Raw genomic sequence first — 15,881 nt, forward strand, 5'->3', positions numbered from 1 at the left:
GGGGAAAAGGGATTAGTATTGATTCATTGATTATCGCTCAGGTGTATTATCAGGCAAAGGGCTCGACTGTTCACTGTTGATTAACTTTGACAGGATTTAGCTTCTCTTTGTTTCCTAGAGAGCATGAGTCGGCTGATTCAGTTCCATTCTCACTCACAGAAACAGTAAAGAGACTTGGTTGATGTTTTATTCTGAAGACTACAAAGCTCAAAACAATAAAAGCATTCGACCAATCAGAGAGAGTTGTGTGTTTAAATAGCAGGAAATATAAATGACAAAAAGTTATACCGTCGATTCACATTTGGAAATCAATTTGAAGACACTTTCAACAGTACACTACAATGATAAACATCTTTTTTTGTTGTTGTTTTGGCAAAATCCACATCCCTCTTAGAAAACATCTGTCTCTTTTAGCTTGGACACACAGAACATGATGCTGCACTCACTCACTGTAAAACTGTGGACACACACACACACACACACAGGCATTCTCACGTTGCATATGAGCAATTAAGAGCTTTTTGTTGACAATGCAAACCTTAGGAGCTGAAAAAAAATGGCAAAATATATGTACATCCCTGAAATAAACAGCAAAATAAAACGGAACAAAAACAATGACATTCTGTGTGCTAATAATTACATGAGCATAGTGCTAGGATTCATCACACAAACTGAAATTCATCACGTTATCATGTCTCTCGTGTTGCCTCTCACAAACCCCCCAATACAAACATTTCTTAATTCATTTATTATTCTATGAGAATATAGAATGTCTCAATAAATCTGATGGCTTTCAAATTTCAGTCGGTAATACTCATTTGTTCATCGTCGTTTGATCCTCGGCAGGTACCCGCAGCTACATACACACTACTGTGATTTTTGTTTTGTTTAATAGCAACACCTTTCACCAGCTTGGTCACACAGTTGAAGTTATTTTCCTAAATTCACAACCGATTCATATATATACACACAATTATCAATCTGTGGTCCTCCTTCACAGCCCTGCAGTTACCACAGTAACTGTGATCGCTAGAATACGAACCATCTTTACAATCAAAGGCTAGGGTACAAAAAGGTAAAACGTGAAGTGTCTCTAAAACTCAAAGTCCTTTTCAGCCATGTCGATTGCCCAAGCAAACTTCTCCCTCTGGGTTTTGTTGTAGATCTTCTCGATGGAAACGTTCGACTTCTTGCACCTAGAGAGGAGAGGAGAGGAGAGGAGAGGAGAGGAAAGGAGAGGAGAGGAGAGGAGAGGAGAGGAGAGGAGAGGAGAGGAGAGGAAGACACAGTTGGATTAGAGGCTAAAAATGACTCCTTATTATTCATAAATGGAAAATTCCATGAAGTGCTCTAGACAGTGAGTCAGAAGTCAACAAAGAATCTTCCTCTCATGTGTACTTAGTTGATGAACTTGATTCTTGACCACTCCTTGTTTACTCTTTTTTTATTACCCAACTCTCTCCAATGGCTGTCAGTTAAATTTAGTATTAATTTTATGATTCTTTTAAAAACCTGAAAACTCAGCGGTCTGGCCCCCAGTGCTATTACCCAGCTACTAGCTCCCTATGCTCCAAGTTGAAATCTAGATCTAATCAACGCTTGTTTCTATTTCTAAGTCGACACTTGTAACAAAGGGTGATCAGGGTTTATTTCCATCAGGACCCAGTATGACGTATGATTTCAAGTTATGACTCATAATAATCTCATTGTATAATTTATTTTCTGATCTTATCCTAATCTTTTCATCAACATTCAGCATGTATCAAACAACTTCCTTGATTGATGTCTCAGACCTGTCTAGTGTGTCCCACTCAGCCGTGACAATGAGCCAGCTTGCATAATAACAGAGCCTTACCTCACTTACCTCACCTGAATGGAATGCACTCCATATTTTAGTTATTGATTACAACTGAGCTTTACCTGTTATGATGACACGAAGAAAGATCTGTTGGGAGGAAGGTCTAATGTGTTACACTGTTGTGACTTTCTGGGACACTCACGTAGAAAAGAGCTATCGTTAATATTATAAGTACAAATCTGAGCTGTGTCTTCTATGAGAAGCCAAATTCTGAATGTTGGTTGAGAAGCTCAAGGTCTTAAATTTTCCAAAATTTCCTGTGCAGGATGACCTTAGCTCGATTCTAGTATTATGCAGCATGTCATAGATTTTGGATATGAATGAGTTATTCCCTGAGATATCGGTAAAAATGTGAAGTGAAAAAAACGCCCTGTCTCCCTTTGTTAAAGAAAGTGAAGGTAAATTCCTGGATCTGCCCCATTGTCAGGATCCATGCAAAAATGAATGTATTTGTTCTTGGCCAATGTCCCATCCTTCCACCATTTTTCTGGAAATCTGCTCAGTAGTTTTTCTATAATCCTTTTGACAAACTAACAAACAGACAGAGGATTGGTAATAAAATATACCAATCCACAACATTTTACTAAGATTGGAAGAGCTACTGAAAATGGTGGTGATGGGAGATCTCACGTTGGACTGCTGAAGAATGATTTAAATAAAAATAAATCTTAATTCATTTGATGAGGTTTATTAAACTGTCGAGTCACAAGAACACATTGTTTTTGGCAGCTGAACCTAAAACCTTCTATTCTCGCTGCACAACAGAAAAACACGGCAGCCCAGCGACCAATCAGCCCGACTCAACTCAAGTGTTTTCATCTCTGTTACACATACTCACACACATACTGCCACAGACCAGGTTCCCATGCACCACCCTGTGAGGGGGACCCCGTCCCTTACGCTTTACAACCAGGCAAAACACGGAGCATTCCTGTATCCATTGTGCTTGAGGAGGAGGCTCTCCAGAAATAGCTGTGGGGCATGGGTTAGCGAGGGCAGACCCCTGTTCACTGCTCTCTGTGGCCTGGCCCTCCATTCAGCCACAGACTGCACCTCATTGACTTCCCACATGGAGGAAGGAGCGCTGTTTGGGGACGCTCCCTGGTTTTTTAGAAACAAACCTCATTGTTCCTCGCACTCACACGCTTTTCTTCCTCTCATTTTCCTTCTGCAGCCGTTAGCTTTTTTGCTTGTGCTGCTCCTTTTCCTACAATGCAAGAGCATTTCCTGCCTTTCTGTCACCAAGGTAGATATGCGGCCCCCACACAGCCACCCACCCACTCGCCCAGACAAATATGGCCCATTAAACAGTAGGTGGTTTACTCATTAAATGTCACAGGGATTGTTTTCTACTGTAATGACACTTGTGATGAAATAACATCTGGTAGTTAATAAACACAGGTAAACAATGTCTATCAAAACATAAATACCAGGCGACAGAGATGCGTGGATCCAAATAGTTGAGCTTGGAGGTGCCCAGAGCAATTTGCTTGTTCTCCTCTCTGTCTGTGGCCTGAACCTGGAGCTTCATCAGCTGCTCCTCTATCCTCTGCACAGCTTTACGCTTCACCTCCACAGTCCTGAGAGAGACACAAAGACACACACAGGGAGGAATTAACACACATACAAAAAGAGAGAGAGAGATACAGGCACATGGGCGAGAGAGAGACATGGAGGAAGAACTGAACTAGAATTACCGCACTGCGGCACCAATATCTAATCAGTCCATCTTTGAGTCCAAGTGAAAGTTTGTACTAAATTTGAAGAAGCTAATCTCAAGATATCATGTTCAAGAAAAAAATAAACACTTTGCTAGGCCACAGTGACATTGGGCTGCCAAAAAGAAATCTAAGATTAAGTGAATGTTTGTGCCAAAAAATTGAAAAGGAATTGCATTCACAAGGCAGAAATTGTGCTATGTGAGGTCATAGTGAACTTGACCTTTGACCGTTGGCCACCAAATTCTATTCAGGTTATCCTTGAGTCTGAATATTTGTGCCAGATGTGGTGAAATTCCCTTTGGGAATTCCTGATCTATTTAGGTCAAAGCAAGGCAATGTGACCTTGCCCTTTTAACCTTTGCCCATCAAAATGTAGCCAGTCACTGTTTAGAGTCAAAGTGAATGTTTCTGCTAAATTTGAGGAAATTCCGTCACGGCACTCTTAGGATATCCTGAGAACATACGGCCTCCGGGCACTAGATATCCTAAACATAATACAGCCTGTGGCCTCCTCTCCCACCTGCGATGAGTCAGCAGATCAAACTGTATCTGTCTCAGCAGCTCAGGTGTTCTTACTTTTTGCTCCTGTCATCATGTGAAGCCTTGTGATCGGCCTTCGCGGCCTTCAGCTGCTTCCTGGCTGTGGACAGTTGATTCTGTTTCTCGTCAATCTGCAATTACAACAAATCTGCGTCTTCATCGTGGCAACAGGGAACTTTATCTTTCACAATTTTCCAGGCAGGCAAGATGACACCAAAACATAATTTCCTGTGAGGGGACAACAAAGCTGACGAAAGTGGTAACAGCGCCCGGGGGGGTTTACCTTGGTCTGGAGGTTTTGCATGGACTTCTCAAATGTTTTGGGTGGAGCTCTCTGGTGGTTACAGAGGATGGCCACCGCCCGGTTGGCTCGATTGTAGGACAGGATCTTGGCCGGGATGCTGTCATCAGCTGGAGGCCCAACAATAACACAGCAAGGTGGGAGAGGTTTAAAATGACTGGAATTTGAAATCACTGACCCAAATACTGCTGCTTATGCATTTAAAAACACATTACATTGTATTCATATACAGTCAATTAGAAGTAAAGTATATTTGTAACTGGAAAATCTATGATTTATTTAATTTGCGTTGGAGAAAGTATGAATTACATTTATATATTTTTGACCCCGTCAGGTATTTTTAGTTGTACATGCGTTTAAATGCTCTATGTTGAGTTTTTTCATCACGTGGAGCCAGCAGGTTTATTTGCATGGAGCTTCTTCTTTACTATCTGTCCTCGTCAGAATAAACAGATTGCAATCATCCATCAGTCCAAACGAACACAACATGTTGCACCTATATTGTAAACATGTAAAACTAAAGAGACGGATCACTCATTAATCCAAAGTGTGATGTCGTCTGATGATTTTTATTTTCACGTTGATAAATAATTGCGGCTGTTATGCTAAGTTTAGTTTCCATTTATGCATTTCAGGAACATTTAAAGACCAATTATTGTCTTTCAGTCTACAACTGACATTATGTCCAGTCTAAACCTATAATCATTTTACTCATAAAAACAATATGTAATCTAATCCATCTCATTAATCATCTTGAACATGAATTCCTTTTTTTTAACTGACTGAAGCTGATTTCACTCACAGCAGGAAAGTTCCTTGAGCTGCTGTTGCAGGGTGATGGAGGCGTTGTAGGTACGAAACACCTTTGCAGTCAGTCCATCCATCAGCTCCTGCAGGTGTTTATTCAGAATAGAAGTCTGTATAATGGGGGGGGGGGGGGGGGTCAAAAGACAGCAGAGTTGGGATAAGCAGACACAAAAGATTCTGATTACAATTACCTTTTAGAGCAAGGCCCTGGAGGCAGATATTAACATGGGGTTCTTACATTCAGTCTGTCGAAGAGGTCGTCTTCCTGCTGCTTGTTCTCCAGAAACAACTGAAGGTTTTTAAAAACCTGTGAGGAAATCAGCAATTATTTACGAAGCATGAAAAACACTTCAAAATGAGCTGTGTTCATGTATGCAGTGTCTCATTTCTGCCAGACGAGGGTGCTACATCAATTCTAAGGAGTAGGTGGTAAATTGTGTGGTGGGTATTTTTTCTAAATGCAAGTAGGGATGCAGAGTGGAAGTGTACACAAACTATAGTGCAAAGGTTTGTTGAAGAATTTGATGTGAAAATAGCACATGTCTAGTGTGTGTGTGTGTGTGTGTGTGTGTGCACTTCAGTAATAGCAGGAAACAGACCACCCTGTGAGGCCCAGCAGGAGGAAAGCTTTTAGAGTCTGATCACCTGTGTGTGCAATCATCCCTTTCAGCAAAGTGACTTCTTATCTCGTTAACCCTAACTTCACACCACTGTCACATGCACCACCCTCATAAAACCAGTTTTCTCCTCTTTCTCCTTCCACTACTGTCTTTAAAGACTCTCTCTCCATTTACCCCCCGAGTCCCTCGTGTCTTGTGTCTTACCCTCTTCTCCACGGGGATCTTGTTGTAGTACCGTATGGAGTCTTTACCCAAGAAGTCAAACTCCACCACGAACTCCTGCTCGTCCAGTTTGGGGTAGAGCTTGATGTGCTCCACCCGCAGCGAGCAGCAGCCAACGGTGTCCGCAGTCTCCCCTTCCTCCTTCTCGTTTCCAGCCCTCAGTGCCAGCTACAAGGGAAATGTCATACATTGTGATCTTTATTAAGATTTGGGTGTGAAACAGCGTCTCGAGATTTATTCTATAAAAATTAGAGTGAGATGAAAGAAAACATTTAAACTGTCAATTCCAACAGTTCAGTCTCTCCCCACTTCTTGTTCTGCTACTATCTCTACCAAGGAGGTGATGTTTTCACCCCTGCCCATTTGTTTGTGAGCAGGATTATGAAAACCCTACGGAGCAGATTCATGTGAAACTTGTGGAGCGACATAGGCCGAGAAATAACTAATTAAAGGAGGAGATCCAGGAATTTTTCTTCTCTTCCTTTAAAACTGGAGATCGGAATGTTTTTTGCTTTTTACATTTTCCCCAATTTCTCAGAGAATAATAATTAAAAGTTCTGAGCTAGCAATTTAAATGGTTTCACAGAGGAGTTTTTCCAGCCGCTGCACGGTAACAAATAGTCCAGAAACCTGTTACTACCGCCAACGTGTATTCGATAGGGAATAAACAGTTTATATGTATCTTTTAAGGTTTTTAGTAAATTTAAAACGAACGTGACAGACTTGGTGTCGGATTCACAGGGACTGTAATGATGAAAACTACTAATACTAATGTCACTGGGTGAACACATGCCTGTACCAAGGCCCGTGCTCACCCAGTGCCACATTAGTACTAGAAGTTTTTATCATTACAGTTCTACATTGTTTAACTCACTTTGTCTATGAAGTACAGCGCCACAGCTCTCTGCCTGATCCTCATCTCTTTGGATTTCCAGTCATCTCTGTATTGGGTCCGGATGCGATCCACACACTTCTTCAACCGCCGGGCGGTCTCATACTTCTGCCAGTCCTTCTCCCCCTGCACACACACGCACACAGCTAATTATTGTTTGTTACCAGGGGAAAAGTGGCAAAAATAAATAGATCCTCACATCAGGATTAAGACAAAAACTGAGGCTGGAGACCACGGCTACCTTAATCCTGGAGCTGGGATTCAACATGATGTACTTGATGGAGCCCTGGATGTTCTCCGTCCAAGATGCCAGCCAGGTCACCTTGTTGTCATGGCGAACCTCCTTCCATTTTGTCCCCGCGGGAGGTTTGGGGTGCTTGGAGTCCCTGCAGAGAGGGAGGTGGATGTAAATGGATGAATAACATGTCAGTCCCCCCCCCACTATGTTTAGCTCTCTGTTTCCCACAGTTTGAAGCATTTCTTCAGGTGCATGAGGCTGCGTTTCCACCTCTGAGTTTATCACGCACTCATTGGTGCAGTAAATTAAAACTATGAGAGGTAAATGGACTGGATTAATATCATATTTTTCCAGTCTCATCAGCCTCTCACCCACTCACAAGTATTTTACTGTACCACGCCCATTCAAGCTTACATTCAAACAGCGAACTGGAAGACCCAGGGATCGAACCGCCGAGCCTCTGGTTAGCGAACAACCCTCTATATCTAATGAGCCGAAGCTCCTGAAATGAATTGACAATTGAAATGTAAATATATTCTATATAAGTGTATTAGATCAAGATTGATTTTATATTATTAACACTGCAGCTACGAGACAATGATAAATCTTACTGTAAGGCGAACCCCATTGTGACCAGTGTGTGGGGGTCACCATGTCCTCCCTGAGCAGAGTCATTGTTTGCACACACACGCAGCAGGACAGGAAGACCACCTCTGACACAGTCCCGGCATATGCACCAGTGTGTGTCTGCGATACATCTACCATACTGTGCTGCTCATGCCACGTGCAGCACGTACATTCCACTGCTGGCATCCTTGTGTTTGGATCAAATTAGCTTTTCCACAAACTATTCTCATACACACTGCCCTGGAGGCACGGGAGCGCCGAGATAAAGACTAAAATGATTCCCTCTGTGAGTAAATAAATGCAACAATTACAACATAACAGAGGATGGAAGGAAAGATAAAGGGATAGAGGAAAAAAGAGGCTGAACGAGGAAAGATGGGTGAGTCGGAATGTGACCTTTTGAAAGAACAACATCCACATCGTGTTTGCCCTTAAGGTGTCCCAGGACGTTCTTCTCTTATTACCCCACCTACAACATAATGGTGGGCACAGGGGTAAAAAGTCTATAAAATGGAAATATTCATGGCAGTTTGGCTCCAGTTCCCCCTGAGACCCTCGAAGGATCAGCGGTATGCATTATAGATAGATGGATGAATATTCATGGGAGTGAGGCAGGTGATAACGGCCGTGATGAGATTACCCACTTGCTACAGTTAATGATGATGTCTTGGGGCCGGATGCGGCGTTTCAGCATGCCCATCTTCGGATGGTCGCCTCGCCCCCGGAAGAGGCCCGGCGGCTCGATGCGGAAGTTTCCGATCCTCTCCTTGTGTTTGTCCATGACGCAGAAACCGTACTCCTGGAGCAGCCTCTCGTTCTCTTCTTTGTTTCTCTGCGTGAAAACAAGGAAGCACAATGAGAGGTTTCATGATGCCTTCAGGAGCAGGGCGAGTCGGCGTGAACGCTCGTCTACCTGCTTCTCTTCTTTGGACATCTGTTTCCGGGCTTCTGATTGGGCTTTGAAGTACTCGCTCATCTCACTGAAGTTGCACTTGTTCAGGTCAGTGATCTTTGACTTCTCCTCTGGTGTCATTTCCTAAAATGAAAGGGAACATGTCTGAAGCCCAATTTAAATGCTTGACCCGCACAGCATCTGTGTTCAAACTGATACGCTTGAATGTGACTCGTCTCATGTCCTCACCTTCCTCCAGTCCTTGAAGAAGTTCTTCCTGAAGATGTCCTTAGTTGTGTACTCGTGCTCCAACATCTTCGAGAAGAATGTAGCCACCTCCTCAGCAGGAGCACTAAGTTTCATAGGCTTACCTACAAATATTTAAAAAACAATACATTAGTGCTGAGCAAAGATTGTTTAAAATATATCAGAACTTAAGTTTTACACACACAGACTCACCATCAAAGTAAAATCTGACTTTGCCGGGCAAGGGTTCGTACGGGGGTGCGAACACTGGACCTTGATGTTCCAGGAAACGCCATTTGGAGCCGTCGGTGTATCTCTCCTCCTCCCACCTAATCGAAGAAGCAACAAATACAAACCTCTCACACTGATCTTGGTGTGATTTCCCGAAGCATAAAATGAATAGTTTCCCCCTCAAAATTGATCTCACCATTTCCACTTCTCCTCTTCCTCTTTTTTGGTTTTCTTTCCATCTGTTCCCTTTCTGTCTTTTGTCCTCTTTTTGGGCTTGATGTCCTGAACCAATGGGAGAGAAGAGAGTGAACCATATGATCATCAGCAGCTGACGTTCCAGCAGGAGAACACAACAACGTATTGATCAAATATAACGGAGGGGAAAAACTAAACAAACCTCATCCTCCTCATCTTCCTCGTACTCATGTTTCCTCTTCTTTGCCTTTTTGTCGTGTTCCGTCTTGACTTTTTTGGGCTTGTATTCAAATCTGCAAACAGTCGGATGATAATCAAATTGTGTTTCAGAACCCGGAGTAATACATTTTATCGTAAACATAAGTGCGGTGATTTAGGATGAATTTGAACGATACCCACTCTTCATCGTCGTACTCTCGTTTGAAGGACTTGTTGTTTTGGGGAGAAGGGCAGAAGCCGTTGTCTTCCTCTGGCTCGCTCTTAATGACAGCCGGGCTCGTGTTTCTAAAGTCACACATTCGACATATTGAGCTGCTTCATAATGACGTTTGTTTCACATCGGAACCACCAAAGTGATGCTGTTTACCTCACATATCCGTTCTCTTTCTCTTTTTTAGGCTTGTCTGCGTGGGACGATTTGATCTGTGGGAGAAGGAGAATGGTTTATTGGATTTCCTCGTCCGCTGACAATCACAATGCACTTGAGCAACGTTTAAACCGTCTGAACTTTTACTCATAATCAGAGTTGATGGAAGTCTGAGTATCGATTGTTAGTTTTATGGTTGGTTTTCTTATGAGATCGATTTCTGCAAGACTTTGGAATACATCAATAAACACAGGAATTGAATCTCAACCACTAAATAATTGTGATTATAACAAAAGAAATATTTAATGTCGATGTAACAGAATATTCCTTTAGAAATGGTGATATTTCCACTAGGGGCCTGACTGACTGAACAAACCTTCTCTTCTCTCCTCCTCTCTTTGTCCTTGTCTTTCTCTTTATGCTTCTCCCTGTGCTTGTCTGCGCTGCCGTCGCCGTGCTTCACCTTCTCTTTGTCTCTGTGTTTCTTCTCGGCGTGCTCCTTGTGTTCGCTGGGAGGCAGAAGCCGCAGAGGTCGGAGATCAGGTGCAAGAGGTCAGACGTTGTCAAGATGCAAGGACACGAAAAAAAAAAAAAGACGTTATTGACGGTGCGGCAACCACCAGCGATACAAACTGAAACGATTTTTCACACAAACACTGAAGGAGCCGTGGACAGCTGCCAGCAGGACGGGCCAACATCGTGACTCCGCTGATATACCGCAGCCCGCAAATATTTCAACAAGACAAAAGAAGAAACCAAAGCAGTGGCCACAGTGGTTCAAATTGCAAATGCACTACAGATGTCATTCATAAAAAGCTGATTTCAGGGAGTCTGTGTGATGTATGTTTGCTGATTTAACATGGCAGGGCTCTGGAAGCTGCTTTCAGACATGAACTCTGGATAGTCCCCAGGAATTATCCACAGGGGCTGTACGTGAGAAGTAAAAACTCTGGAGAATGTCAGAATGAACCCAAGTGAGAACACAGCAGGATATCGTCCGGGGGATTCACCACGATTGAAAAGCAAAAATAATACAAATATCTCAGGATTACAAAAGAGGTGCCAAACACGTAGAAGACACTGAAGAAGATGTCAACTTGGAAAGACAAAGAGATTATAGAGCTTTTGACTCTAAGGGCCGATGCTAGTATTGTCGTGACATAAACCAAAACATCCGGAATGTGCGGACGCTCCCGAAGTCCATGTCTGAGAACAGTTTCAGTTTCAATGTAATCAGTAGAACTCGCTGTGATTCTTTTACGTCTGTTGGAAAGCTTGACTTTCCATGTTTCATCCTGACTGTATAAAAAATTCAGCAAAGACAGGGACAATCCACAGAATTCCCCACTGGTAAAAAACAAAGCCTTGTTGAACATGAAACGTGTTGTGAGATAAGATCCTTTCAGGGGATTTAGGCAACTTCAGAACATCATTTCAGGCTGAAGAAACCTGCATTGGTCAGGTCATCAACTCGGAGTAGAGTCATGTTGATGTTAAAGTCCTACCTGTTGCTGTGCTTGATCTTCTCTCGCTCCTTGTCTTTCTTGTGATCTTTGTGTCTGTGTTCCTTGTCTTTGTGCTTGTCTTTGTGTTTGTGAGAGTCTACGATACAAAGGAGAGATCAGCTTGTTCAGCATAAAAACAAAAACAAATGAAAGAACATGTTTGCACAGTTTTCTAAATCTTTTCTACATTTAGTTGCCTACACTCAAAGGTTTAGCTGAAATTAAACTCACTCCCTATTTCTTCTGTATTATCCATGCTACTGTTGAATTAACACTGCAATCAGTGCCCAGCATCACATGCAACACACACGGGTTATAAGACAATTTGCCCCTTCACGCTCCTACACGAGGAAAACACCCAGACTGAAAGTTTGTAGTCATTTCTAATTATTTTGTGTCTCCTTGTAGTTATCGTAGTATTCATCTCTTCGTAGTATGTGTCCTTTTGTCATCATATATTGTGTCTATATTCCATATTCTCAGGTGCCACAGCTTGTTCGTCCATGAGTCTCTGATGGTTTTGCCTCATTAAATAAAAAGGAACTTGATGCTGATGGTTGATAGTTGATAGTAACATTGTTATACATAAGCACAGGGACCAAATATGAGTATCAACCATGGGCCAATGTTCAATAAGGGGCCAACATAAGTTTTATAGGTGCTGTGGCCATGCAGGCAAGTTAATTAAAATATAATTAAAGTATTTTTGGAGTATACAATTTCATTTTTGTTTTTGGATTACAATTTGAATGCAGGTGTCATTTTTCAATTGAGTGAGAGGGTCTGGGCTTCAGCAGGGCATTATCTTAGATATTTATTAAAAAGATTACAGTGGCTGTCTTTATGAACGGTTTACTGCAAGTGCTGTTGTTAATATTGTTGTCGCTTTTTGAATTTGATTCTTATCAGCTGGCAATTTTTATTTGACTACCAAGTATTTGTGTTGGAAAAGCAAGTCGTTGACTATTGTCAGACATTACAAAGTCATATATATTAAGATTCCCACAAGCCGTGTACATATTGTTACTCACAGTAGATTTAATGAAAAATTATGTAAAATATTTGATGGTAACAATAAAAGGATTTTGCTGGGCTGCTATTTGCCACTTCTGCTTTGCTCTTTACTATTCACTGTAATAGTCCAGTTGTAGTGTCACAATATTCATCGTCTCTAATACTTATCATAACAGAGCCTTTTTTTCAGCTGTTATACAATGTTTGATGTATTTTTAATAGAAAGATGATGATATAATACTTGAGAGACCTAATCGCTCTCTTGCTCTCCGTGCAGCTTCTCAAATACTTGCACTGCTGCTGCTGCTGTTTAACTCGAGTGTTGATATTAAAAATATTTCCTGCTGAGTGAAATCGCCCCTGAGGGAGACCCTGGTTTGGCTTGATCATCACCTCGTGGCACCCTGTTGTCATGGCAGTTTAATAACGGTGTTACCTGCTATTGTCATGTGAAAACACTAACACACATCCTGCTAATGAAACCCACACATCGATTTCAAACAGAAAATTAAAGTGAATCTCAACGTTGCAGGAGTAATGTTAAAAGAAAGCAGCATATGTGCCCGGTCGTAACCTGAGCTCCTCAGTGAAGGTCCTGCTCGCCCTCAGGTGACTGGACCTTTTCTGTCAGGGCTCCCACTCTTTGGAACAACTTGAGGAGATCCGTCCGGCAAACTCCTTATCAATCAATTAAATTTGATCTGCATAGCCCATATTCATAAATATCCATTTATGTTTAAAATCCTCTGCCCTTAACCTTCAAGCAAGATTAAGGGAAAACCACCAAAAAGACCTATTAACAGGGGTTAAAATCAGAGAGAGCCACATGTGAGGGATCCTCTGCCAGGACAGACAGAAATACAAGGGATGTATCAATGTTTTAAGTAGTTAGGCAAAAGAAAATGTCCGACAGAGATACAGGGAGCACTAATGACAGATGTAACGATCGTATAATAGTAGTTTATGTGAGTAGTTATATTGTATATCCAAGCAATCTAGTTGTAATCCACTTGTCCTCTTTTAAAAATCTCTTCTAAACACATTTTACAGACATGTGTGTTCTCCTAGTTCTGATCTTAACGTCTATTTTAATCATTTGATGTTTTATTTTATCTGGTTTTCACTCTTTTTCGTTTCTGTATCTGTGCTCTTTTGTTCTATTATCTTCAAATTGCTTTTGAATTGGATTTAATTGTTTGTTTCCCCATGTTTGCTTTCAGCTTTTTCATGTTTAACTTATAAGTCCCCTTGCAACAGTGATTTGAAAGGTTCTATTTAAATAAAGTTTATTATTACTATCATTATTATTCATGCATTTGTCTGCGTGGACAGATTTTTAAATGTCTGCAATAATACAGACAATAATACAGCTCAGGGCATTGTGGTTTTTAATCGTGTGCAACTTTCTTTCCTGTGACTTGAGAGTTTTAAAGTGTGAGGATTCCCTGTTGGACGGATCCTGAATGTCTCCCGCACAGATGTGAAGGCAGATGTGGATGATGGGTGAGATGCGGAGGGAGGGGACGAGGCGATGAGCTCGCCCGGCTCTCGCCTCCATATCGCGGCAGACAGTCGGCGCGCTGGTCGGCGCCCTGGCTGCTTCACCACAGAAAAAGAAAATGGCGCAGAGACTAAGTCCTCAGCCCCAATTTTGCCACTTTCGGCTCCAAAATTCACCGCATATGCACACAGGTGCCGCCGATCTGAAGCGTGCAGAATGAACAGGACGCCGGGTCTGTCCGGATCGGCCCCCCGCGGGGCACGTGCCGGGGTCGCAAGGGCACGTTCCAGACCCCCTTTTTGAACAATAGCCGCAAGAGAGTGGAGGAGAAGGGACTTAGTCTCTGGGACGCCATTTCTGTCCTTTTCTGCAAAACTATCAGCAGACACATCCCGATTGCGACTGGAAATACTAATCGGTGAGAATAGAAACCCTCATCAGGGCACCTACCGCTTCCTTTAGCTCCGGAATTCACCTGCAAAGTGAGAGAAAGGAGGTTTTTAATATTTCAATTTGGCAAATGCCGGTAGCTCGGGGTTATTCAAGTTTCAATAGGCACGGGCATGGCACAGAGGGATGCGTTTGTTTCTGCTGCTGTAAAAAGCACATGATCTCAAAGTTTCCCCTGGAATAACAAAGATTAAAATGTAACTAGTGACGATCTGAGCCATTATTTCATCAAGATGGTTGATACTTGACAGTTGATAACACAACTGCTGAGGAATTCATGCAAACAGCTGCAGAGGAAAACACACACATATTACAGACGTACCTGAGAGCCTCCGTGTCCGGGATCCCCGCTCATGGTGGATTGTTGCAGGTGATGCAGGTGGACGAACCACAGCGGACACACAGACAGACAGCTGCTGGGGATGTCAGGGTATCGAACCTCACTGTCACTACGGAATGGAGTCCCGATGTTCACCCAGTGCGCATGTCCGCAGGCTCACGGGCAACACGCACGGTCCCATCAGGAACCAGCATCCACCAGGATCAGCCATCAAACCAGTGAGGACACATTCATCTTCTCCGGATTCATCCCTTTGTTATGCTGGTTTTCTCAAGGGGCGATGCACTAGGGATAAAAACGTGGGGCCCTTTGTGAGGCAAGTTTTATTTCTAAAGCACATAAGACAAATAAAACAACATTTTCAAGCAAAATTAAATATAAGAAAAGAGTGAAATAGGTAAAAGGAATTAAACAGTAACATCTGTATACACATTTAAATGAGTTGAAAGATATATTTTTTTAAACAAATATAGTAGATTGAATTGTTTTGGAATAAGAAAATAACGTTGGTGATATGACCTTGTAAATTGTGGTCCCCCTAGTTTACCTCGTCAATTCCAGTGATTTTATACTGTTGGTAAATATTTTAGTCAGTTATTTACTATTATTATATCAAATTTACATTTAATTAAATTTAAATTAAATAAATTTAAGTTACATGTTTGTAACACGTCTATTATACTTGTGAGAAATTTGGTAAATACCATCAATCTTCCCACAAGTGAAGCCAAATCCCCATGATCACCCCCTGGTGGTTGTTTGCAGTATACACCATAAACCTTCTCCTCCTTCATGTTAAAGTCAATGTACACTTATTCAGACAATTATTTTACTTTATCTATTAATGCTTGATTTGGTTTACATTTTAGACAACAGTAAATAAAATAGGCTAATCACATTTTTTCAGATCTAAAAGACCAAACAAACAGTTCACCCTTAAAGAGCAGCACCTATTCGGCCGTGAAGAGAAAGCTTTAATCAAATGCTGAAGAGCTGGTACGGTGGAGCAGGAAGCCCAGTTATATTACATGTCATGCCTCTGCAGCACACAGTGAGGCGGCATTATGTAGATTTTGTCAGTTTCATTGCAGATTA

General features: G+C 42.0%; 1 protein-coding gene across 1 annotated transcript; it reads right to left on the reverse strand.

Annotated features, from left to right (window-relative positions):
* Positions 1 to 1,093: 1,093 nt before the first annotated feature.
* Positions 1,094 to 14,801, reverse strand: top1b (DNA topoisomerase Ib). Its single transcript, XM_061075354.1, has 21 exons — positions 14,769 to 14,801; positions 14,447 to 14,471; positions 11,482 to 11,578; positions 10,353 to 10,485; positions 9,977 to 10,032; positions 9,790 to 9,894; positions 9,593 to 9,683; positions 9,392 to 9,477; positions 9,178 to 9,293; positions 8,968 to 9,089; positions 8,740 to 8,862; positions 8,471 to 8,658; positions 7,203 to 7,347; positions 6,944 to 7,087; positions 6,052 to 6,237; positions 5,466 to 5,534; positions 5,223 to 5,337; positions 4,403 to 4,530; positions 4,156 to 4,250; positions 3,289 to 3,438; positions 1,094 to 1,196 (listed from the first exon to the last, which is right to left on the reverse strand). The coding sequence occupies exons 1-21, from the start codon at positions 14,799 to 14,801 to the stop codon at positions 1,094 to 1,096; spliced, it is 2,310 nt and encodes a 769-aa protein (XP_060931337.1).
* Positions 14,802 to 15,881: the final 1,080 nt, after the last annotated feature.

The sequence above is a fragment of the Limanda limanda genome, chromosome 7, assembly GCF_963576545.1.
Source record: "Limanda limanda chromosome 7, fLimLim1.1, whole genome shotgun sequence".
NCBI lineage: Eukaryota > Metazoa > Chordata > Actinopteri > Pleuronectiformes > Pleuronectidae > Limanda > Limanda limanda.

Bases quoted from the DNA above. Each gene is read 5' to 3' on its own strand.
- top1b (XM_061075354.1), bottom strand. From the start codon at position 14,801: ATGAGCGGGGATCCCGGACACGGAGGCTCTCAG. The intron at 8,863-8,967 runs GTGAGGACATGA...CTTTCATTTTAG, and splicing joins TCTTCAAGGACTGGAGGAAG to GAAATGACACCAGAGGAGAA. The intron at 5,535-6,051 runs GTAAGACACAAG...ATTTCCTCACAG, and splicing joins AGATCCCCGTGGAGAAGAGG to GTTTTTAAAAACCTTCAGTT.